The sequence below is a fragment of the Aspergillus fischeri genome, genomic scaffold (genome assembly GCF_000149645.3).
Source record: "Aspergillus fischeri NRRL 181 1099437636249 genomic scaffold, whole genome shotgun sequence".
NCBI classification, from domain to species: domain Eukaryota; kingdom Fungi; phylum Ascomycota; class Eurotiomycetes; order Eurotiales; family Aspergillaceae; genus Aspergillus; species Aspergillus fischeri.
Window position 1 is genome coordinate 1,254,732 of NW_001509770.1, and position 25,012 is coordinate 1,279,743.

Here is a 25,012-nt window from a genome sequence, read left to right on the forward strand (position 1 = left end):
CATGCATCACAGAGAGCTTATTAATATTTTCTTGTAGTCCCTGACAGCCCGACGATGCTAAGCATTCAGGACCCACTTGTATATAAAGTCTCTGAGGATGTAGAACAAAAGTAAGCAAAGCATTATGTTTAACTTGACTTGGTGCCCAAGGACTTAATTTACCCAGAGCACTACTTGTATCATAAAAATAATCAAAAAGAGAGCTATCTATCCAACAGTATCAATCTGGAGGTCAGAAGGGAAGGTTTTATATATAGACAGTGGGATGAACGCTAGAGCCATCTCTCAGATGTGATTTCACCAACCACAATTTTAGATCTCGACCAAATCAAGTTTTACCAGTAGTGTGAAACAACAGGGTTATCTTACAAAAGGGCTGCGGCCTAGGTGCCTATTTGGTTGCGAGTATCTATCTTCGCCTCCCCAGTCATCTTTTGGAGCCTAGGATGGAATTTCTCGTCTTTCTGAGTTCGCTTCCTTCTCTGCCTGGCATATTAAATCTGTGTTCTCTTGTCCTCCGCGCGAATCACTCCGATCCCCCTTACTGTGATTCTGTAGTTATAGATCGGAGTTCCCCTATTAGCCCAGGCAGAAGGAGGAATGCTTTCGACAGAACTTTTAAGATTAGTGGGCTCATCACAAGCGGGTTCCATCTGTTCAAAGTATACTACCTGGCCTCGATAACAAAGTTAGCGAGTGAATGCTGTAGAAGTACTACTATGCATATACCTACTAAGAGAGACTAGCATAAAATGCATTCACTGCTGTGGGAGCTGGGGGGAAGGGCTAGGGCTAGCAACGTACTTTTTCATTCACTTCTATCTACCTTCTTCCACCGTAGTCTGAACGTCCCACAATATGAATTTGCACAAGGATTCGAGCTTAATCCTGTTTTTTCACGTCGTCTCATTGCCTACCCATCCTTCGCTTCCAAAATCAACATGCCTGCTAGAGCGCAGGTAGTTACCTCCAAAATCGCCGTTCAGGAGCGTCTTCCTGACCTCCGAACAGGGCCATCGAGAACAATACATATCGCCCTTCACCCTGTTCACTATACAGGAACCATAACAGAGTGGGATGGCTTCATTCGGGACGTCAAGTCTGCTTTCGACCGCCATCCGTGGACCAACCACCAAAGCCGTATTTTCCTCCGGCCAATCCAGGAACCTGGACCGCATAGTCTTCTCCATGAGCAGGTTGTTGTGGGGGATAAAACTGAGTTCAAGGAAGGTGGCAGCAACAGTTGGGCCAGGTCATGTCAGGCGTCCTCCAGGCGCAAGGACTGCAATTGAGATTCAGCGACTTCAAAGCCGCTGTCCAGACCTACGGAAAGACTCCCCACGTGGCTTGCATCACAGAATGGGGACATATCAGATTCGTAGGTGAACTGAAAGTGCCGTGGGTTACGGAGCACAGCCTGACTGTTGCGTTGAGAGACGTCGCCATGTACTCGGTAAGCCTCTTTTTGTTCATAAGATCGACCTCGACGAGTGATCTATGTACTAATAAGTCTTAAGGGCAAATCACCGAATACATGCATGCGAGATTTGGATCTGAGATATGGATTCATATCAACATATAACCAGACCATTTTCCTGAGACAGCATCAGGATCCCATGACAGGTTGGGAGATTTAGCATAGTCTGGTTATCTCGCATGCCGACGCTTTCTCTCCAGGAGTCGTCACCGTCCGCCAATGCCTTTGGTATCTCGCGAACCTGGCCCAGACAGAATATCAGGTCAAAAATACAATCTCCAAATCCCAGTGGTTTGCCTACCAGTATACCCCACTGGACCTCGGAACACTTGATTCCATATCCCGGCCTCACATTAATGGAAGACCCTGATGGCAGGTGTTTGATTTATCCCGAGAGCGAACAGAGTGTCGAATAGGACCCCGAAAAAATGTAGACTAGTGTGAAACGTTCGCTATGCCAGATAGCAGAAAGTGTTTTTGCAGAAGTTTAATGTATATGAGTTGAAAACGGAGTGTTATCCGTAGAAGATCCCTGGAGCGACGAAAAAAAGGCTGTTTGTATTGGAATCCCATGTCTCTGCAAGCCCTGAAATATGAATTAAACTATCCGCCTACTGTTCTCCAACGCATAAGAGATAGATTGATGTCACGGGCAGTATTCGTGCGATGGGACATGACCGCTATCTTCTCAATACAATGTTTAATTCAACCGACACCGCCACCACCGTTCACATACCAAAAGGAGCCACCGGTAGACCTTGTAAGAGAACAGGCCTACAGAATCCAGCCTGCAGCAATATAATCCGTGTCATTTCCATTCTGAAGACCCAAATTATGTCGATCAGGAAACACAGCCAAACCCCACAAGGCCACATCCTGCGGGCGCCAGGTAACCGTTCCATGTGTTGGCACGAATACACCGTCAATGTAGCTAGATCCATAACGCAAAATTAGATTATCATCCGCTGTGAAAGAGTCAAAGTGAAGACTGACAGTTTCTGTGTATTCTGATCCCAAAACAGATTGTCCAGAAAAGGAATTTCGACTTTGACACTTGCTGCGAGAAGTTTCCTTCCACGAGAAGAAAGGTCGGTATAAGCCAGACGACAATTACTGGGTGCTGACCTGTAAATCACGCTGAATTTGGCCCGAATCAGGTCTCTCTCACTTTTGCGCATGGTCCAGAACAGCCCTTCGGGAATGCTATACTGCGTGATACGCTTTCCTGGCGGTCTGGTACTGTGCGCATCTGAGTCCGGGATATCAGAACCATCTCCAAAGCGGTAAAACCTCTGGCCCAGAACGACGCCGGGAACCTTGGTGTGGGCTATGTAAGACACGAACCCGTCCGGGACCAGACCGTTAACATCTTGTTTTTCGTGCTTGAAGCCGACGAGTTGAGGAGTAAAATCAATCTGGTGATTGGCCAGGCGTTCGTAGGCTTCAAGCTCCTCTTGTAAGCCGTCAGGGCCCTCGCCGGAAGCTTGTCTGCGGCGCATGTCGGGGGGCAGAGCCTGGGTTCCCTTATTTGGGATCTGTGTATAGATTACGATTCGTGCTTGCTTAGTCGGATCGCTAGAGCGGTGGCATTCAAACATAGCGATAGACAAGGAAGTGTCTTGGTATTCCTCGGATTCTTTCTCGCTCAAAAGCCTAATGCTTTCCTTGAGTTTCACGGTCAATTTCCAGGCGGAGGGTGAAGGAGAGGTGAATTGGATTTCCCTATCGAGCCAAAGCTCATCAGGGAAGTAGGTATCATCCATGACTAGAGGAGATAGCTGGATGATAGGCTAGTGGATGGTGGTAGATGTAAGACAACGTTGTCGGAAGTTCATTCATGATACGTGGTACGCGGAGGTCTCCTGGATAATGTCTATCTTCTTTCTGTTCCATGGAAGCCTTTGTCTGTCCCGAGGGTGCGAGGCATCAGAACGTCATACCTACTATCTGACGAATATCCCAGCACACAAGCTTACCTAGAACCCGGGACGGGCGACTATGGGAAGCCGAAGAAAATGATTATTATCAGTGCTTTCCCAGTTGCGGTGCAATCCTCTGGCTGGTAAGCTCTCCCTTCATAACTAATGGTAGCAGATACAGCAGCATAACTAAGGACTACAGGCTATCCAACAGGAGTTTCCTGACCTCAGGCCACGCTAGCTAGTGTCAAGAACCAGCAGGGACTGATTGTCCTATTCCAGGAATTGAAAACTGGTGAGAAGAACAACCAGCAAGGAAACGAAATTGAAAGTTCTGGAATCCTGCTTGGTACCACCAAACTTCTTTCAGTTAGGTTTACCTACAAAGAAGCCAATACTGTTATGCTGTTCGAGCCACAGCTATCAAGCAATGATGAACAACAGGCGTATGGCCGTATTCACCAAATCAGTAGTACGAAACGTGTCAACCCGTGGGCGGGGATTCAGCATCAGCCTTTGTGCGATTGTCCCGGGGGATATCTAAATAGAATGTGAGCAATAGAATCAACCAAAAAAAAAAAAAAGGTTGGGCATACCAAAGGCATTATGGACAGTCTTGAGCACATAGGTGGCACGACCTAGAGGCCCCAGGTTCGATGACTTTGGCAAAGGGATCGTTTTTCTGATATGGACTGGCAGCCGCTTTTTGGGATGCGCAGCGATCGCATAACTCATGAAGCTCGAAGGGAGAACTCCGGCTTGATCAAAATCGATCACCCAGAGCTGGCCGTGCTTGTCGATAGGAAAATTGCTTGGGTGCACATCTGCATAGTAGCATAGGAGCGGTTCAGTACTGAAATCCACCTTATCTTGTCTCCCCGTGACACCGTTGTACCATTCTAGGATCTACCATGTGTTAGTTCAACCAAGGGATTTGCTCCCCGATCGGACATAGAGAAAGACTTACTCTATTGAGATTAGATTCAAGTTCTGCGGCGGACGAAAACGGAACAGGAGGCTCGCTGTCTCGGAAGAAATGATGCCTGTAGGAGCCACCGCTCAAGCTCCCAAAGACACCAGGTGGCGGTGGAATACTGATCAACTTGGAAATGGCTTGTGCTCTCTGTTCATCCGACGCAGTTCTCTCAAAATCGATTTCAATATGCTCCATGACTATGTAGGTATATCCCCTGCCAGTGCCCCCGCCCTCGCTCACTATAAAAGCGTGGTAGACCTCAGGAATCCGGAAGGTGGCGTTGCGTTCCCTACTCTTCTGACGGAAGAATACCTGCGCGTGGGCTTCCTCCATTGTGACATTGTTATATTTGATAAAAAAGGTATTGCCTTCCGCGGAATAGGTGAGGGTATTGGAGCGAAAGCCCTTTTTCTTGCAAAGGCGCACCACCACATCCTTGGGAGGCAAGCCTGGGATGGCAGGGTTGTAAATTTCGCTTAGAGTAGTCGACATAACGGTAGCACTATTATGTTGCTGAAAATGAGGGATGAAGAGGGGATAACTTTGGGGACGATGAGCAGGCTGTAGAATCCATGGATGAATGGTGGGCAACCTGATGACAAAGCAGGCTAGGCAGTCGGCGAGGCCCAAAGTTCAAACCAAGATTATTACCTACTAATAAGTGAAGGATCCCTTTCCAATTAAAAGAAAGCTAAGGCTGTCTCTGGGGTGCGGTCTGCCCTTCTAGGCATATAATAGTTCCGCCCCGCCCCGCTCCGCCCCGGCGCCCCCAGCCTCTTTCCCCATCCAGGAGAAGAGGCATAGCTGCTCCTCTCCTTGTTGCTAGTGCTCAACGTTCGAGCTAGACCGATGTAGATGAATTACAGGGTAGAGTGACCTTTAGGAAGCTCCCAAGCAAAGGACTTGATGAGGAGACAGCAAGATTTCGAGTTCCGAGATCGAGATTTGATTCTACTCCGTACCTCAGACAAGAGTCTCAAATACAAGCAAAAAAGTATCGAATGAATTTTTTATATGAACGAAATTGATTAGTGATCAGCTACGGGATTTTGGGCTTGTCTACAGATCACAAATAGGGGAGGTACGTGCTATTGATCTTTGATAAGAAACAGAGGCCACCCACACTGCCTTGATTGATTTATCATCAAATCATTCATTCGGCATTAATCACTGCGGCACTCAGGTGTGGGTCACCTCTTTGAGCTGTACAATAGTAACGTGTGTCTTGTCGGTCTGGAGAGCTATCTATATGTTCCAAGAAGTCAGGACGTGGTCCCTGCTTAACATGATGTCGGGAACTCGGCATATCCTCGTAGTAGCCTTTTCAAGCTAACGCAATCCCGAGTATTTCAGATTTTCGGTACGAGCTATGACTATGGTTGAGTCTGAGGTCGAGAACTCTGTCTGGCTCAGACAGATGTGCCTGAACTTGAAGGCCCGAACTGGTGATCAGTGCAAACTCAAAGGCCATTAGTCCAGACTGTGGAACGTAGGGGGAACGTACAGATGGGTGTTGCAGACGCTACCGCGCAATACATTTAGTATCATTCCCGAACTGACAGAGCCCCAAGCGTTGAGTGTTGGACTCGGCTTGACAAGATCATTACGACGATACAGTTCTACGGCAGATAAAAGGACACTAGTTTCTAGAGTGTAATAGATCAGGGAGAAGATGACTCTGAACAATGATACGAGTTATATATATGCTTCCACAACGTGGTCCACGCGAAAGTGTCATTTGACAGTTATGCAGCCCGAATAATTTATGAATGTAGGGTATCAATTCATTTGCGATAAAATGAGAGTGGGTCATAAGGGGTAGACTGATAAATCCCCTGACACGCTCAAAGACTAAGACGTCTGATGGATAAAATCTGGCTGCCTGACCGATAGTAGCCATCTATCGAGAACCCGACCATCCGAGGGTCTTGACTGATGAAGGTTTGAAAAGGTTGAGATCGATTGATAGACGATCAACTACTCCGTACAAATGACGGCATGATCGTCTCCTAAATCGAAACACTGTGATAAGATTTCCTATTGTATATTGCCAAGAGATAATTCACTTCTGGAACAGTATCTCGGCTACCTAGACTAACGTCAAGCAAGAAAAATTCAGCATCAGACCAACTGCCAAGACCGTGTCTGAGAGCTTAGCGTCGGTGGCAACACCAGAACCAGAAGCATCCAGGAGGTTCATGAACTGAGCCTCGGCCAAAAACACCTGGATACTTCCCTTGAGAAAAAATTTCTATTACGTGGCTCCGGCAGATGGGATAAAATTATACGTGATTGATAATCAAGTGAGGATAAATTTACAACCTTACACAGCGTGATCTTTAACGGAGATAAGCGGCATCTCAATGCGTGTACTCCGTATGTATTGACCTGTCGACTCTTGCGGAGATTAGATGATCAGGACTTGCAGTTGCAGCAGTTGCAGCAATGCTACGGAGTTTATTATTACGAATGATAAGTTCCGTAAGACGAGATGCCGAGAGCCGAGTACTGGGAGACGCTAGTCCTGAAACAGATATTTTATGCAAAGCCTCCGGCACATTCATGCCTAGTGCGCATTGGGATCGAGGTTGATGATCGATGACGCTACAATTGAACTCTGTCGACTCTGTACCAGTCCCTGCTTTGCAGTTGGATTCATACCCCGCAGAGAGGTACACAAACCTCGAATCCAACTAATGTATGATTACGAACAGCTTTGAATCGAAACACCGAAGAAGATAAGTACAGTGCCTGTACCACCTACCTTATGCTAATGATCCAGACCACGAGGTATCCAGCGTCCATGGATCTCGAGCTTCAATAGATGGCGGCTGCTTGCTCCACATCGGCCAAGGCCGACGTTGGCTGACGGACTAATGCTGAGCATAAGCCGATTAATGCCACTTATTCCGGCGTTGCGACCCGCTGATTGGCCTGGAACGGACTTCTATTCTCCCTTCTTCTTCCCTCTGTGGGCTATCTATGGATACAGGAGGGCGTTTTCTACGGCAGGGGTCCGAGGCTAATGACTCCCCAGTGACGGTGCCATGAAATCAAGAAGCAAGAGATAAAAAACCAAGGGAAAAAAGGGAAAAAAATAGAAAAATCCATTCTTGAAGCAAGTTATATATGTTCCTCATTTTCCATCGTTCTTGTTCTGGTCTTCTTGAGTGACCTTATCTTGTTATTATTGATACCCCATACATTTTTCTTTCCTTACCTACCTTACGTTTTTCTGTACATACAGTACAACTCGACTATTTCCTAATTCAGAGCACTATATACTTCACCATCCTCCGCATTCGGCGGTCGCTGTCTATACTACCTGAATTCCTAATCTCTCTTCATCTACCGCGATCGCTCTTTCAGAAACAGACAATCTCGGATCCGTCTTATCCAGATCTATAATACTCCCGAGTATTTTACGATCAAACCGCATATTTCCGCACTTCCGCTCGGGTTCCGCACCGATTAATCGCCCATCATGGCGACCGAAAAAGGGGACCAGAACCCTGAAAAGATCGAACAATCCTTGCCACAGAAGATTCCATACTGGCGACTGGTGGTAGATCAAGGTGTCCTCACCCAGCAAATCATCGACTATCCCTACAAAGGCTCAGGAACCGAGGAGGATCCATATGAGGTTGTTTGGATGGAAAACGATCCTCGCAATCCTATGACATGGACTCAACTGCGCAAATGGTCGCTGACCATGACTGTTGCTGTTTCGACGCTGGCAGTCGCACTGGTTTCTTCAGCTTATACCGGTGGTGTTCGAGAGATTGAAGCCGAGTTCCATATTGGAAGCGAGGTTGCTACGCTCGGTGTTTCGCTCTTCGTCTTGGGTTTCGCGATTGGTGAGTTGTTTCCAGGCTTTGTTCGAAGCCTACCTGTCAAGAGGCTAATACAGTTAATAGGACCTCTACTTTGGGCACCTCTGAGTGAGATGTTCGGCCGTCAAATTATCTTCACCGTCACCTATTGCGCACTCACGGCTTTTAATGCTGGAAGTGCTGGCTCGCAGAATAGCTGGACTTTGATCATCCTTCGTTTCTTCGCTGGCGCTTTCGGAGCATCGCCTTTGACCAATGCGGGTGGTGTCATCGCTGACATGTTCCACGCCAAGCAGAGAGGTATCGCGATGAGTCTTTTTGCTGCCGCTCCATTCTTGGGTATGTCATCTTCTTCCTTATGCTGCACTGATCGTATGCTAATGCGTCTCAGGTCCTGTTTTGGGTCCAATCATTGGTGGCTTCCTCGGAATGAACGCAGGATGGCGATGGGTCATGGGCTTCTTGGGTGCCTTCTCAGGTGCAGTTTGGATTATCTGCACTATTTTCGTTCCTGAGACCTATGCGCCTGTTCTCCTGCGTCGCCGCGCCGAGAAGCTGTCAAAGCACACCGGTAAAGTGTACGTCAGCAAGATCGACATCGACCAGGGCAGAGTTACTCTCAAGGACGCCTTCAAGACTGCGCTGTCTCGCCCCTGGATTCTGCTCTTCAAGGAACCGATCGTCTTCCTCCTGAGTTTGTACATGGCCATCATTTATGGAACCCTCTACATGCTCTTCTCTGCCTACCCGATCGTCTTCCAGGGAGTCCGTCAATGGAACCAAGGCGTTGGCAGTCTCCCATTCCTGGGAATCATGGTTGGCATGATGTTTGCTGTCGCCTACAGTGTTTGGGACAACAAGCGTTATGTCCAAGTTCAAGACAAGCACGGTGGATTCGCCCCCCCTGAGGCACGCCTGCCGCCCACCTTGATTGCTTCGATTGCCATCCCTATTGGACTCTTCTGGTTCGCTTGGACCAATTATCCGTCGATCCATTGGATTGTTTGCATCCTAGCCGGTGCTCCGTTCGGTTTCGGTATGGTTCTGGTTTTCCTGGGCATCATGAACTATCTCATCGATGCCTACACCATTTTCGCCGCCTCAGTCCTCGCAGCCAATTCCGTCCTCCGTTCTATTTTCGGCGCCGTTTTCCCATTGTTCACCACCTATATGTATCAGGATCTAGGTGAGTTTTTCTTTCGAATCTATCCTTGCTGACAAGAGGCTAATTGTGCAAACAGGAATCCATTGGGCGTCCTCAATCCCGGCGTTTTTGGCGCTGGCGTGTGTTCCGTTCCCCTTCCTGTTCTACAAGTACGGCGCTGCCATTCGTAAGCGCTGCGAGTATGCCGCCAAATCAGATGCGTTCATGCGGAAGCTTGCCGAGCAGATGAAGCAAGCCCCAGAGCCAGAGTCTGAGGAGACAGAGGAGCCCGTCTTTGACCGCACGGAGGCACCTGCCCCTGACGTATCTGATGTCAGCGAGACTGAGTCCAACGTTGAAGAGCTTCCGGATGTCCGGCAGATGCGCAGCAGAGCCTCCACACGGACGGCTACTTCGTTGCGTCGCGTCGTCAGCTACGAGGGAAATCCTTACGATATCGACCGCGTCAACACTCGCGAGTCGTTCACCAAGAAATGAACGTCCAGAAAATCTGTCTCATCCTCCTCTCTCAACGGGCTTCGACCATCAGTCGCTCGTTTGCTCGATCCATACTCAAGGACGCCCCAACCTGCTTGACTTAGCAGCGTGCAGGTCAGGCACATACACATATTTGTCGATACCGAATAATCCTTATCAACACGTGTCTATAATACGCTGATGCCCTCGTCATTTGTTACGGCCAGAGCATATGCACCTTGATTATGGCAAGAAAAGTTTGTCTTTGTTCAGAAGTCATATACCCGACTGATGTTGACTCAGCTCATGTCTTGTTATGTTTGCATTATAGATGGCGTCTTTGCATTGGAAGAGAATTGTTGTATTTATCCTGTACAGTTGAACATATACTTATATCTAATTAGAGATCGTTCATCCAATGGCTGTATCTCAGTTCTAGTATCTCGGTTCTTCCCAAATGCCGTCGACTTGCATCCTAGATAATCAAACACATAGAAGGATTTCTGACATCAATTGTCGGGCAAAGCGCGGAGGACCTTGGCTCGGTGAAATTGAACAAGTACTCGGGAAAATTCGTCAGCATCTCTGCTGCAAAAACCAAGTCGAAGCATCACGTCGCCGCTCTATCATGGTCGCCCAGTATCGCCATATCTAATCTTTTTTGAACAGCTACTTTTTGAACAGCTACTGTGACTCTAGCTTGCTGTATCCTCTGGGATGTTCCTCTTCAGGCTTAGCGAAATGGCGTTGGAATTTAGAGTCTTGATATGGTCTGTTGTAAGTGCTCATCCTCTACAACTCGGTCGGTCTCCTCAACGTTGTTTCCCAGCGTGGCTCTCCTCATCCTCCTTGTCGTGCGAAGAGTCCCTATAGCCTAGATAGCCGCTCTGCAACACACTCTGCCACTCTCATTGCTGCTTCAAATAGCTCAATCATCCGAAAATGCAATCTCGCACTTTTTCGTATGTGTGTTCGTAGGTAGAGAGCACTTCATCCCGCGTTCGCTTTCGCTTTCGCTTTCACTCGAGCAGCTAGTTAGCCGAGTTTCTGTCATCGTAATTCGTGCTCTTCGCATTGCGTAGATTATTCGCAGCGACAGTGAGTGAGCAAACATATACCCCAGAGCGCACGAGGTGTCGTCGAAGCGATATTGATTCTGAACACCGGTCCTTGGACCAACAGGCGATGGATGCGTTTGGCTCTTACCAACTTTCCAGGTCTAGCGGTTGATCGATTACCTGTCAGAGTGAGTCTACCTGATCGTCGTACTGTTTTCACCAGTCTTTTTTCCAATATGATTACAAGTCGATAGAGCAGGAGAGCGATCGGCTCACAACTCAGTCGCAATTAAGAACGTCCTGTGCGTGATTCCGACCGAAAAAGGCCAACGCCGACGACGAGCAAGTGGCGAAACCGAGAGTCGAGAGACGCGCAGACCAGCCAGGCTCAGTAGCCAGGTTCGTAGGATTTCTCTATCTCCCGGGCAATATTTCTTACCGCGTATGCAGTTCTATACCACTACCGAATTCTATCCATCGTTTGGTCTTCCGTATCGCTGAAGGAAGATAGAAGACGTGGGATCGCTAGCAGACTGTCGTCGTCATTGCTACTCCATGACTTGTCAGGATGTCTTCCCAGCATCATATGCATCATATAGCATTAACGTCATCATCATTCCAATTCCTAGTTGTCACTACACTGTCGTAATAATATGAGATATCCTGTGTCGAACGATTCGCCACTGTGTCTTCACCAAGTGCAGATTCTATGTGGACATGGAGCGACTTCTTAACCGCTATATTGCTTCAGAGTTGAGTTGGCTAGATAGAAGGACTATGTCGACAGACAATTCTTCGCAGTGTAAAGATGAAGTCGTTTAGTCAAGCATGGTTCTACGATGACCTGGCCGGTGACTAGTACGCGCCGGAGTTGCGACCGTGGCGCGTCACCGCTACAGAATCAGTGGAACAAGAATAGTCGAGAAACATTGCAAGACACGGACTGGGTTGAATTGATGTAAACATAGATATTCGCATTTCGCGTCTATGCCGCGATGTGGTGCATCCCGAAGGACAGCAACTCGAGAGATCCGTAATGTACATGAGCAAATCCCAGCCGCTGAATCGGCAGCCTACTATTCATCGTGAAGAAAAACTTGAAACCCAGTGCCGAACCCATTGATATTCGAAAGCAAGCAAACCCATCATGTATCGCCAGTGATCATAAAAAAGAAAAACAGAACCCCGTTATCGCCTTCCCAGAAGAGCCAACCGGAAAAAGACACAACTCATTAGATAGAAAGCATCTAAGAGCGCTCACCGCGGAGACGACGGGCGAGCTGGATGTCCTTGGACTGGATGGTGACACGCTTGGCGTGGATGGCGCACAGGTTGGTGTCCTCAAAGAGGGAGACGAGGTAGGCCTCAACGGACTCCTGAAGAGCACCGATGGCAGAGGACTGGAAGCGGAGGTCGGACTTGAAATCCTGAGCAATTTCACGGACCAGACGCTGGAAGGGCAGCTTGCGGATCAGGAGCTCAGTGGACTTCTGGTAGCGACGGATTTCACGCAGAGCGACGGTACCTTTGGGCAAACATTAGAACATGTTGGATAACCGGCACATGATAGAAGGGACTTACCAGGCTTGTAGCGGTGAGGCTTCTTGACACCACCGGTAGAGGGAGCAGCCTTACGGGCGGCCTTGGAAGCGAGCTGCTTACGGGGAGCCTTGCCACCAGTGGACTTACCTATTAACACAGTTAGCAGGATGTTTCTTAGTGACGCGTGGTTGTGTCGACCACTGACGCGACCGTGAGACGATCTTGGCAGAGGCCGACGACAACAAGAGAAACGACAGTAAGGTTAATACATACGGGCAGTCTGCTTGGTTCTAGCCATTTTTAATGATTAGGTTTGATGGAATTTGATGTTTTATTGATGAAAAATTGATGGTGTTGATGAAAGATCGATGGTCGAGATGACGAGAGTGTCGTGGTAGTGAGTAGATGGAAGAAGGATGGAGGAGGTGGGTGGGGGGTAAGGTATTTGTAGTAAGCGAGAAGGGGTGGTGATCTGGGAGGGTGGTGTTGGGTTGCCAGCAAAAATGGATGGTCTTAGCGCGGTTTCTTTCGATCACAAAAAGTGGTCGGAAAGCAGCACACCATAAGTCCTGATTTCGGGTACTGAATTTTGGCAGGAACCATGAAAGTACGCAGAATGCAGGCGGCCCTTGCTCGGAGCGCTAAGCGAGACAGCTTCCCGCATCAGCCAATAGGAACGCAGGATCACTGATATAGAATACCACCCCAGAACACCTTGATCCCAACCACAAGTTTAGGATGTCAAGTATTTCGATCATCTGGAATTCTTCCAATAGTACTTAGGAATTTTTCTAATTATTTTACGACTCTGATCAGAGAGGTTGGCCGGCATTCCGTGGGGATCAAGGCATTCCAACCGGGATCAATCACTGTTCCGTCACGCTGCCGAGAGATCAAACCCGCTGCGAGGATCCTCTCTTCTGATTGGTCGATCCCTTTCTTAGCGTGTGATTCCAGTAGCCTCCCCGCGCTCCTCCTTCCTCTATACAAATATCTCCCGTCCCAAACTTCTTCAAGCTCTTCTCTCCTCCATCAGTCCTATCTGTCATCCACTTAAAGTCGTTATCTCGACATCTCCACTTATCTAAACACACACACAAAGTCCTTTTTAAATTCCTATCTATCAACATGACTGGACGTAAGTAGCTTCTCTGTTCATCACAAGTATGACGCGACTTGACCGCAGTCACTGACGCGTTTCTTCTCTACAGGCGGCAAAGGTGGCAAGGGTCTTGGAAAGGGTGGTGCCAAGCGTCACCGCAAGATTTTGCGTGACAACATCCAGGGTATCACCAAGCCCGCTATTCGTCGTCTCGCTCGTCGTGGTGGTGTCAAGCGTATTTCTGCCATGATCTACGAGGAGACCCGTGGTGTCCTCAAGACCTTCCTTGAGGGTGTCATCCGTGACGCTGTCACCTACACTGAGCACGCCAAGAGAAAGACTGTCACTTCCCTCGACGTCGTCTATGCTCTGAAGAGACAAGGCCGTAAGTATCTCTGTTTATTGCGGGTTTTGACGCGTCTCTGACAATTTTCTCAGGCACCCTCTACGGTTTCGGTGGTTAAACGTTCTCTTGCTTTCCTTTTTTCAGCCATCCTGCGCGGTCGGCGCGTCGATTGTCCTTCCGCAGCAGTGACGCGACGGTTTGCTTTTTCGGGTTGGTTTACGGTATGACTGGGACGTTGTGGTGTTTTCTTTGCTCATTTAAAGTGTCATGGGTCTCTGGGTTTGCTTTTATCATGCTTTATTTTACTACCCTTGCGCGTCCACTACTGGTCTGCTAGTGTTCGTGTTTGAATTTCTGTATCATAGCGGCCTTTATGCTTCTGGCTGTGCCCCGGGCTTGAAGAGATTGCAGCATCAAACGCAATCTAATATGAATACGAACGGTCAAAACATTCAACCTTTTGGTCTTGTATATGTGGTACTTGTAGCTTTCTTTTCGTAGCGCCTTTGCGCGTCTGGTCATGCTCCGGTCTCGTCGAATTCCGGCGGATGGGTGTTACATGTTGCGTGTTTATGTTATGTATTTTCAAGTGATTTCGCGTGTCTGTGTGACATTTTTTCTGCCCTTCTTCCGTAGCAGCCGGTTCATATCCGTTTATTGTGGGTATGTCTTCGCTTGTGGGTGTAAATGCTGCGCCTCGTACATGAGTTGGTGCGTCGGACGGTGTTCGATAATATGTCTGATCTCGACTTCAGCCGACATTAAATTAGTAGTTTTACTTGTTTTTTCCGTATGCTGTCATCTAGAAGCTTGATAATACTAATAAATATTGGACGTTTGTCTCGTTGTGTTGAAGTACACCGGGTGTTGTCTGGATGTGGTGCAGTACTTGTAGGGAGTCATATATATATTCCCGATGAACATATGGAATAGACGAACCCAACACAACATACTTGGATATAGGCACCACCTACGCTCAAAACGACACAAAACACAATCAAAGCACACAAGGTCTATGTTAGAAGACTACAAACCGATATTCCATTCATACACGACGTTCATAGAGCTGTAGGTGCGATATCTACAGGTTCGACGGCAAAAGACTACTAGACGACCTTTTTTCGCCACAAAAATCGCAGTAATGACTATAAAACCGGACAAACCTATAGCAGAGCAATAGAATATGTCAGCCCGAATATACTATTTAACACCGAAAGGTCCGCAGGCTGAGGATCAAGAGAAATCAAAGATGGTAGCTGGTTACCTTACGGACACCGCGCTCATGGCGGAGGAGTTGAACCCCGGTTCAACTTGGGGTTCAACTCGGGGGTACGGCCGATCGGCAAGGACACCACATCGACTCATCTCCTCAACACAACGCAATGCATTTGCGATAACCTTTCGAGTCAACCACCCAGAGACAACCATATAGGAGAGTAAGGACAACCAAATGTTTCACACTACGTGTTATATTGAGGGAATCTACTCCTTTCCCCGCACTCAGGTCATTAGCTGTATCAGCATGCTGGAACTGCGGATTATGATGATACCGCCAGCTTCCACTAACTGATCCAACACAAGATCGAAGCTCATGAAGGCACAATGCACGCGATAAACTTGAGCTGAACTATCCATACCAAACTGACACCAAGTTGAAAACACAGCTCTTCGGACTACACATAATGCACGCAATACTCCGCCCTCCGGCCCCCATTCTCCCCTTCCCGGCTTCCACATGACATGGGTTGTTGCTCAGCCCCTGCGACTGACCATGGGATTAAATTACGACTCGAACGGACCTTCAGCTACGGAATACTACTACGTTCACTAGCGATCACACCGAAACACAGGAAATCAAGATAAGGGGGTTCGAAATGCAGCAAGAGAAGGAGGCTCGCAGCAGCGGTATAACAAGGAAATAATACACCTACGATGCGCGTTATCGCCGGATATACGACGGGCGACTTTATCTGGTGTCGTTAGACCTGTAGCTCCGATTAGAGGACATTACGCGTGGACTGATAGCCCCCGTCCGGGCACTTGGACGCGACGAAACCGAGACAAATTCAAAGGCAGATAGTACGACAAAACTGATTTGACAACGAGAAACACACACATCATACGAAACCCGGCTTCCGCCTGACTGGCTCACTCGTTGACTCCAACATATCCATCACAAATACACAGGATAGGCGAACCAGCAGGGATCATGGTCTAGAGGGGTGGTCGTCCTAACAAGACAGGCAACGTAGACTTCGAAAGTAGCACCGTAGTGACAGGACCAGGATGCATTGCTCGGTCGAAATCACCAAGAGCTCCATAAATGACGCGATATTGCAGGCAACTACACAGCCCGGGTACCAGCAAAGCAAAAGGCTCAGATGCAGAGACATTCATCTGCTGTAGTCTCCTTTCTGTCTTAGGCCACGAGACTGAGACCACAAGAATCCCCGCCCACGAAGCTCTCGCCAAGTTCGACGCCGTAGCCGATCACGACTTCATAACTCCATACTCCATCCTGCACACATAACTGGGCCATCCAACAAGTATGCGACCAGAAAAAGCTTATCTCTTTGATTCATGACTCCTCTGCGTGCACCGATCTCTCACAGGATACCCGAGTATTTCAGAACGCAGAACACGCAACTCGACGACAATTCATTTATTTAGCTGCCAGTAAGCATCCCCGTATTATCCCAATCACCAGAAATTTGCTGACATCCTCCCTCTCATGCTGTTAGGATACCCCGCCTCTTATAAAATGACTCCTTGTTCGATCCACACTCGCAAGGGATTACAAGCACAACAAGCCTTCAGCCCTCCCCGAGGAATGTGAAGGACGAACACTAAACATTCCTTGATGAAGCACACCGGCCATCCACATGAGCTTCTCCCAGCCTACAACGGTTTAACTTGATGATTCCACGGAGTGATTTCTGCCCTGATTGCAAGGGAGAAGTGTCAGTCAATGTCGAAGCGGTCCTTGGCACGGCCTTGGCACATTCCTGTTGCGCCAATCATTGACAGATGTTCCTCACACAAGCCGATGTCAGTCAGACTAGAGATCGCGCCACGGGCCAGTATGAGACGGGGCGTCAATGCATATGCGGGTTGTGCACCTCCCTAGAGAGACGATGCGAGGGCTAAAATGTCCTGGCGTCGCTCAAGGGGCGATTGACCGACCCTGACTCTCCGAAAAAAGAGAGGGGCCGAACCGGCAATTGCAGCATTTGAGTATGCCACAAGGTTGACAGGAAGAATCATTTCAACCCGGACCCCAATCTGATATCGTGTAAGCGATAAGCGGTCTCAACATCTAATTCAGGAGATTTCCACCCTGTAGTGCGACCACACATTTCAGTTCAGGCCGTCAGATTCGCCAGGCTTCGGGGAAAAACTGGCCTGTACCCACGAACGGGATTTTCACACCCTGCAGGTCAGTATGGTTGAGGGAGAATCAGACTGACGGGTTGCACAAGCCGGTGAGACTAATAAATGGCAGAAGATGGGCGCGAGTTCGGGCGACTCTTAAGCTCCGCTTTTACTATCCATCGAGGGCACATAGAGCCCTTGCTGCTCGGTTCGCCCTGATGCGGCAATATCGCTCATCACCATGACCATAGTCTTAAGAAGGCACACCAGGATGCCTGCACTGCTTATAGCAATACTCCTGCTCGCCGTATCGCTGGCAAGAGGAGCACCCAACACGACGGGAATTGACACTGTGGACAATTACTGTTCAAGGCTGTATCACCAGTCAACAGTGAAGAATAAGACTCTGTACATCAACGGAGGATTGGAGATCTTCGTGGCGAAAAACAACAACGGAACGGCAGAAGGCGCTCGAGTGCTTGGATATAGTATGTTCTTTTGGTGCAAGTTCGAGAGACTCACGTCGGAAGTGCTAACCCTACCTAGACACCGGCTTGATCGAGGTCGACCTGACGTCTTCCTGGGACTGGAAACAGAATATCTCGATCCGGGCTGTCTCGAAGAAACCGAATCCCAGAACTGGTCCAGATCCGCCCGTGGTTGTTCGCGGTGCACTGTATGCGGGAGGGCCATCGGACTCGAGCATTTACCAATATGGCGGAACAGTCTCATATACGAACACGAGTTTTCCTGGGTTCCAAAAACCAACTTCGTCGCAGTATGCGCTTTGGTCGTACAACACCAGCAATGGCTCTTGGGATCAATTTGACGTCACACTGGGCGCCGAGTACCGGCCTGCAGGAGGAGCGTATGGCGAGGCTCCAGACCAGGAATTGGCATTCTATCTCAACGGATACATCAACAACGGGACATCGAATGACCTGGAGGACTCGGACGACCTTCTCCGCTACCTGGATGGTTTGATTGTCATTGATACCCACACGCAGATGGCGACGAACATATCGACGAGCTCACTGGCAAATTTTCCACGAGTCAAGGGTGGCATGGTCTACATCCCTGGGATAGGACCCAAAGGCATATTGGTCGCAGTGGGCGGTGTCACCAAGCCAGCGAATGACGGTAGCGCGTCCAATGAGGGAACATACGTAGGTTCAGACGCATTGTTTGGTCTGTGATTTGTCGCTAATCAGCTCTGTCAATAGGTGCCATTCGACGAGATCGATATCTTCGACATCTCGTCCGTTTTCGAGGGCGACGATAACGGCATCTGGTATGCACAGAAGGCGTCAGGGGATATACCGGACGGACGGACGGACTTTTGCTTGGTCGCTGTCTCTGCAAAGGATAATTCTAGCCACAATATATACATGTACGGAGGCAAGGGCGCAAACGAGTTATACGACGAGATATACGTGCTTTCTATCCCGTCCTTCACATGGACGAAAATCTCCGAGGGAAAGTTGCCACGTTACGGGCACACCTGTCACCTGGTAGCCAACCGACAGATGTTGACAGTGGGAGGAGCGTTGTCTGACGATCTCTCTACCTGCGACTGGGAATACAGAGGCGTCGCCATCTACGACATGTCGACATCGACATGGGGCAGTGTATATGATGCGTTTGCTGCAGATTACGCGGTCCCTGCAAAAGTTTATCAAGTGATCGGTGGAGGGTGAGTCTGCTACAACAACGAAGCTTCATAGGAAACTGACCCATTCTCCTAGGCCCAACGGAAACGCAACCAAGAAGACACCATCGGATGGGTTCAGTACACCCGAACTCGCCAGCTTCTTCTACCCGCCCGCGAACAACGACAGCGCAAGTGCCCAGCAGTCAGCGCCGACCAAGCTCAGTAAAGGTGCTATCGCTGGCATTGCCATCGGCTCTGTGGCAGGCGCAGCCATCCTCTCCGCAGCGCTACTCTACATCCGTCAGCGGCAACAAGCAGCAGCCGAAGCCCGGCGAGCTGCCGAAGCCGAAGAGGCAGAGAAGGAGATATTCACGGAAACAGCCTGGAGGAACAACGGCGACCGAGTCGAGCTCGGAAGCTCGGAAGCTCGGCGAATAGATAGACTAGGGTGTTAGTACATGAGATAGATGGGAGTCATGTACGCGAGATACCGGGTAGTTGGGCTTTACTGCCTTACATCTGCAAGCATTCACGACAATCGTACAAGCATAAAATTAACCGTATTCCCTAACACTAAACATCAATACAACCAAGTAAATACCAACAATACAGCAATCCGAACAATCCAACTCACCAGCCACACAAAGTGGAGAACAGTTCAGCTACCAGAGGTACCCCAAAGATAGAGTGTGGATCTCAGCGGATAGACTATGTACCATGGCGTCATGATCTACCCTGCAGGGATTACATCGGACCTCTTACTGTAAGTACTTTCAGTACCTTAGGGGATATCTTAATTTCAATTATTACTTCAAAATCAGTTCATACACATTGAGTAGGTGGTTGCTTCTCAGCTAATCAGACATTACTGTCTACGATGAGCATTGGTACTATGGGCATTCGAATTCAATCTGCCGCTCTCGTAGGATGACAAACAATACAAGTATCCCATACGCATAATCAAAGATACTTTATACTTCACATTCTGTCTAACATGTAAGTACTAGATAGAAGGATCCGTGCCATCCCCGCAAGTCCGATCCACCCAACAGTTGAGTTCAGTTCAGTGCGCAATCAGCATCTCCACTGCTAGAGTCCCCCACACCAGTGGATGTGCCATCCACCTATAATAAGCAGGAGATAATCTGCACCTAAGTATGAAGAACTCTGTTACACCCTTGAAACTACCAGACGTGTCGATCAAGCCAGCTGGGGGTTAGGCGAGCCGGGACGTCCGCGGAGTTCGTATTGATGTTGAAAGAGGGGTCGAAGGGCCAGGTAATGCTGAGTATGAAGTAAACGGACTATCCTTGAATCTCTAACAAGGGTGAAGGGGTCGAGTACGAGTACATAGAGCTATTGACATTGCGATCGTCGCTGCCACTGACGCCTGGAGTTTCAGACTGCAATATCACAATACCTTACTGCATCAACAGTCTCAATCACAGGATCCATGCATAAGAATATCGACAGTCTATCATTTGTCACTTTACTACTAGTGTACAGGTTCCCATAGTATACAATCCCAACTTCATCCTTTGTACACCAAGGCAATGTCCATCAAACGCAAAACAGAAAACATGCAGACATCATAAGCGTGACACTCATACATAAATGCCCATATGGTACACATGAAACGCGCAGAAATCATCGCGCATGTTGAAAGAAACACAAGCCCGAGTCATATCAATGCTGATCAATTCAAGCGACAATCTCAATTTGCGAGAAATAACAAAATGGAATGTCCATTCATGCAACCCATTTTCACACCCAAAGTAGGAAAGACCACGCAATGCATTAAACAGTTGAATCCATGCTTGCTGAAACAAACATTCAGAAAATAAAAAGAAAAGAAAATAAAAAAGGAAAATGATAATCGTAAAGCATTGGAAGACGTAACAACCGAATCATCATTGTGTATGTTGCGTATTGTACGTCAATTCAGACGAGGGTGCCATGATGTCATTCTAGCACATTCTGAGCGCCTTAGGCATCATTATCCCGAAACGGAAGTTGTCACCGTCGATCGGGAATCATCGGTGGGTCCACACCAATGGGGATAAGCCTCTGACATCATAGGCTTGAACCCCGTCATCCTGAGTCACGGAGACGTCGATGCAGGTGCAGAAACGGGGGATCATCCTATTCGTCGCTCCGACGAAGCTGTGACATGATTTGTGACGATATCGGATGATAGAAACTTCCAGACATGAAGCATTTGGTGTGTGCATCAGCGCACATACGCCCAAAACGCTCCGCTAGCTTTTCATTCACGGCCCCTGCGCCGCTGCTTACCGGGCCAATCGACTTCGGGATGGACAACCCGCATGTGCCGGGTCAGCGCATCATTGCGCGAGAAGGTCTTCTCCTCTGTGCACAGATGACATCGGACCTTCTGCTTACGGGCGTTGTGGATCGTGTCCTCGTGCCGCGTAAGATCATACGGCCGCGAGAAGACAGAATTGCAGGGTTTCCCAGTAGAAGGGTTGATCCGCTCACATTTGTGGGGGCCAGCCTGAGAGTTCCGTGCCGAGTGATCGCGGCTAACAAGATGACCGCCAGGGGTAGTCTGGCGGTGAGCCTCTCGCTTGTGCTTCTGGAGCTTAGCCGGCGTCTCAAACCGTAGAGTGCAGCCGTGATAGGTGCAGGTGTAGGTGCCACCATCCGTAGATGTATTGTCTGGCCGAGTAATCTCTTGTTTAAGAGGTAGGATGTTCATGTTGGATTGAGGTGAAGTCATATCATTTTGAATGACCTCGCTTCCAGTAGAATCGAGGTGCGGAAGAGAGGCGGGAAACTCGGGAGTATGGTGAAGCAGATTGTTTTGCTGCTGCTGGTGCTGCGGCTGGCGGTGGTTCTGCTGTTGCTGCACGAAGGGATATTGTTGCGAGAGAGAGCTGGTCTGCGTATTGAACTGACTGGGGAACGAATCCATCGATGGAAAGTTCTGTGCCTGTCGTAGTGACGAGCTGCTCTCACGTCGCAAGCCCAAAGCATCACTGAGACTGAAATCAGGTTGACTCGAAGGGAACAATGGCGGCATGCTAGCATCTTCGGTCTCATTAAAATCAAGAACCGCATCCTTGGGAGACATGGTCTTGGGCTCTGTCTGCGACTGTCCCAAATTCATGGCACCTTGAGGCATAGGCACGCTGGTGGCCAGTTGAGCAACATTGCTGAACTCGGCCGCCATAGGTGAGTTTTGTCGGAAGGGCGACCGGTCACGGTTCAGATTGACCGCGGGAGACTGAGACCGTGCAGAGAGGTGACCCTGATTGGCAGCTTGCAGACGATCTGCAAAGACGCTGCGGTAGTGCTGGTTGGTGGACGAGGGTTGCTTTGGAATCTGTGGTGCTGGCATGATGGCAGGGTTGTATAGCTCATCTTGGTAAATGTCGGAGATTGTGCGATTGAGCTTGGGAATGCCGATGGTCATATTGTTACCATTGTGGTTACCGTAGTCTGAAAGCGCATCGGCACGTAAGTATTCATCCATCCACCGGTCTACATCGGGATATCGGTTCTCACCATTAGCCATCGCCTTCGATGCATCGTCGATCTCGTCAAAGCTTGTTTGCGGGGTCACCGGCGAGTTGTGACTCACAGTCGAAACGGAGGGAGCCAGTGAGTAGTCACTTGATTGGTTTTGTGATTGTTGTTGCTGGTTGTTTTGCTGGTGTTGCTGTTGCTGTTGCTGCTCCATCACAGCCCGTCTCATAGCGGCTTCTGCCTCGGCCTGACTAGCATCATGTGCGGATGGATCGTAGTTCTGAAAAGGTGTGGCGAGGAAAGAGTTCTGCAAAGGCGTCTGGGCAGGTGTAGGCAGAGGCTTTGACAGGCTACCGTTGTTGGACCGTTGCACGCTTCCTGTTGGGGCAGATTTGCTGGAGGCAGGAGAGGTCTGTAGCTGCGAGTCTTGATATGAGGTCCGGGGAAGACCGTTTGAAATGCGAGCTGGACTCAAGAGCTGCAGGTTGCCTTCCCAACCGTGGTTATTTGCGACAGTATGTTGCGCCAACATGGGGTTGCTGTTATGGTGGTTGCTGTAGAGATATTGCGGTTGGTATTGTGGCAGGTATGGATTGGAAGTGGGAGGCGACGTCGAATGCTGAATATGAATCGAAGGGTTGTACGATGAAGCAGGTGTCATCGAAGGAGCCTCGAAGGAACTGCCGTCGTAGACGGCAGGCGAGTATTGCGCGACTGCCGTCGCGGGAAGGTGGGAAAAGGTAGAGGCGGGAGAGGAGGAAGGTGACGAGGGAGCGGAAGAGGGCGGAGAGACAAAGTCGAAAGTAGGTTGATACTGAAAGGGAGACTGCAGTCGAGGCTGTTCTTGGTAGAAACACTGCAGTGAAGGGTCTTGCTGAGAGAAGTCTGGGATGAACTGATCGTCTTGTATGCAAACGGGGTCCTGCTGGTGGACAAAAGGTGCAGAAGTTGGTTCAGTGATGAGACCCTTACGTACAGAAGGGTACATAAGCATAATGGTCTCTTGGAAAACTTGGGACGATAGACTTGGATGATGGACACCGAGTGGAGGGAATTTGCGAAGAGAATTTGCCACTGGGGCCAGGAGAGTTTAAATAATAGGTTGGCACCAACGGCCCCAAGAAGTCCCGACGGACTCAGATCCGATTAACTCGTTCGTGCTGCGACCGAGAGAATGGTTCGAGCGGAAGTTTAGTTGACGACGAGACGTGGTACGGAGTCGTCGAGGCAGATATGATATTGGAGTCTGGAAGCGACGGGCAGACCAGAGTCTCAACTGGAGGGTTCAAGATGTGAGGACTGGAAGTTTGTGCGAGCTACTTGATTAGTTATATGAATAAAGTTTGAACCGAAGGTTATTATGATGTGATGACAATTGCTTGTGTGTGTATGGTGAAAGGAGACAAGGTATGAAAATGTAGTATAGTAGAGTATAGGAATCACTTACTAGGAGAGGAGGAGGTAGGAGATGGGAACCCCAGACAGGAGTTAATAAACGATTGATAACAAGGGATATGATGTGAGAATGACTCGAGAGGTCAAAGACCAGATTCCTAATGTACAAGATATCTGGTTGTCGAAGCAGGATCAATGTATGGACAGGAGGGGACAAGGGACATTTATGATGTTAATGATGCAATAATCGGCTAGCGTCGTCGTACAATGCAGAGCGAACTAACTAACTTAGCGTCAGAGTCAGTTTCTGTCATGGTTTACGGGCTTGCCCGAAGGAGTTATGACAACGGACAATCCTTGACTCAGGATTACAAATAATACCCAGGGAAAAATACCATAATTACGAGTACGTACTGCCTGAAGGTTAGGTTTGATTGATCGATCTGTTTTTGTCTGGGGGTTTTAGCGCCGTCCACCTGGCCCCACGCCCCGCCGAGCCATTAGCCGGACACTCAAAAAAAGATGAACCCACCATTCTGGAGTCGGGTATCTTCCAAGCCACAATTCCTGCAGCTAAAGATGGATGCGTTGTCCTCGAGCAGGTACCACCGAGTACGGACTACGGAGCGCAGACAGGTCATTCAGCACTGGCACTTTACCATCTATCCCCTTGCAGTGACTGAGCCACACTCCCTGTGCAGAATAAGTTCGGGAGTGCAGTTATGCCTGAAGGGCCCAATTAGTCGGACAAACCCGAGATATTTCCCGATTCAACTGGTATCTAGTTCTTGATGCTTCTTTGTCCTTCTTTTCCCTCGGAATACAGATTATTCAAACATGAAAATAAATCTTATGGATTTGTCATTATTTTATGACTCTTATACCGAGGACTCACCGAGGACCACAATAATTATGAGCATCAATGACTCAGATAGTCGCCGGGCTATGCCAGCACTCCATGACTCGCATGTAGACCATTTTGATAGTAGATACTAGCACTCTGTAATATTATAAAATAATGTCGAAGCTATTAGTAAAACCGTACATCTAAACAACTAGACTAGTGAAGTTGGATGAGACTGACGATCCTCCCATTTCTGATCCTAAGGCTACCAATGACGAGCTGCCATGGCTAAGCCATGCATTCCTGTCCACGCAGTTGTTGAAGATCCCGATCTCGTGTGGTTTCAAGGCAGGACCCTGACAATATGCACAAACGGTAGGGCCGTGT

General features: G+C 48.8%; 8 protein-coding genes across 8 annotated transcripts, besides 5 other annotated features; 4 read left to right on the top strand and 4 right to left on the bottom strand.

Moving 5' to 3' along the window:
- Window positions 1-1,255: 1,255 nt before the first annotated feature.
- On the top strand, window positions 1,256-1,637 carry NFIA_011680 (uncharacterized protein; the record flags this gene model as incomplete). Its single annotated transcript, XM_001264375.1, has 2 exons — window positions 1,256-1,453; window positions 1,518-1,637. The coding sequence occupies 2 exons, from the start codon at window positions 1,256-1,258 to the stop codon at window positions 1,635-1,637; spliced, it is 318 nt and encodes a 105-aa protein (XP_001264376.1).
- A 790-nt stretch (window positions 1,638-2,427) lies between these two features.
- Window positions 2,428-3,240, bottom strand: NFIA_011690 (uncharacterized protein; the record flags this gene model as incomplete). The annotated part of the gene is made up of 1 exon (XM_001264376.1): window positions 2,428-3,240. The coding sequence occupies one exon, from the start codon at window positions 3,238-3,240 to the stop codon at window positions 2,428-2,430; it is 813 nt and encodes a 270-aa protein (XP_001264377.1).
- Window positions 3,241-3,880: 640 nt separating this feature from the next.
- NFIA_011700 (uncharacterized protein) lies at window positions 3,881-4,864 on the bottom strand (the record flags this gene model as incomplete). Its single annotated transcript, XM_001264377.1, has 3 exons — window positions 3,881-3,936; window positions 3,993-4,302; window positions 4,364-4,864. The coding sequence occupies 3 exons, from the start codon at window positions 4,862-4,864 to the stop codon at window positions 3,881-3,883; spliced, it is 867 nt and encodes a 288-aa protein (XP_001264378.1).
- Window positions 4,865-5,112: 248 nt separating this feature from the next.
- Window positions 5,113-5,135: a microsatellite.
- Window positions 5,136-7,856: 2,721 nt separating this feature from the next.
- NFIA_011710 (MFS transporter) lies at window positions 7,857-9,847 on the top strand (the record flags this gene model as incomplete). Its single annotated transcript, XM_001264378.1, has 4 exons — window positions 7,857-8,229; window positions 8,290-8,544; window positions 8,597-9,391; window positions 9,447-9,847. 4 exons carry the CDS (start codon window positions 7,857-7,859, stop codon window positions 9,845-9,847), a joined length of 1,824 nt encoding a protein of 607 aa, XP_001264379.1.
- Window positions 9,848-10,484: 637 nt separating this feature from the next.
- Window positions 10,485-10,514: a microsatellite.
- Window positions 10,515-12,131: 1,617 nt separating this feature from the next.
- On the bottom strand, window positions 12,132-12,724 carry hhtA (histone H3; the record flags this gene model as incomplete). The annotated part of the gene is made up of 3 exons (XM_001264379.1): window positions 12,132-12,409; window positions 12,466-12,573; window positions 12,700-12,724. The coding sequence occupies 3 exons, from the start codon at window positions 12,722-12,724 to the stop codon at window positions 12,132-12,134; spliced, it is 411 nt and encodes a 136-aa protein (XP_001264380.1).
- Window positions 12,725-12,760: 36 nt separating this feature from the next.
- Window positions 12,761-12,798: a microsatellite.
- A 756-nt stretch (window positions 12,799-13,554) lies between these two features.
- On the top strand, window positions 13,555-13,992 carry NFIA_011730 (histone H4; the record flags this gene model as incomplete). Its single annotated transcript, XM_001264380.1, has 3 exons — window positions 13,555-13,564; window positions 13,638-13,913; window positions 13,967-13,992. 3 exons carry the CDS (start codon window positions 13,555-13,557, stop codon window positions 13,990-13,992), a joined length of 312 nt encoding a protein of 103 aa, XP_001264381.1.
- A 3,525-nt stretch (window positions 13,993-17,517) lies between these two features.
- NFIA_011740 (putative cell wall anchored protein) lies at window positions 17,518-19,352 on the top strand (the record flags this gene model as incomplete). Its single annotated transcript, XM_001264381.1, has 4 exons — window positions 17,518-17,734; window positions 17,793-18,412; window positions 18,470-18,939; window positions 18,992-19,352. The coding sequence occupies 4 exons, from the start codon at window positions 17,518-17,520 to the stop codon at window positions 19,350-19,352; spliced, it is 1,668 nt and encodes a 555-aa protein (XP_001264382.1).
- Window positions 19,353-21,163: 1,811 nt separating this feature from the next.
- On the bottom strand, window positions 21,164-23,380 carry NFIA_011750 (stress-regulated transcription factor RPN4; the record flags this gene model as incomplete). Its single annotated transcript, XM_001264382.1, has 1 exon — window positions 21,164-23,380. The coding sequence occupies one exon, from the start codon at window positions 23,378-23,380 to the stop codon at window positions 21,164-21,166; it is 2,217 nt and encodes a 738-aa protein (XP_001264383.1).
- Window positions 21,723-21,767: a microsatellite.
- Window positions 22,538-22,596: a microsatellite.
- Window positions 23,381-25,012: the final 1,632 nt, after the last annotated feature.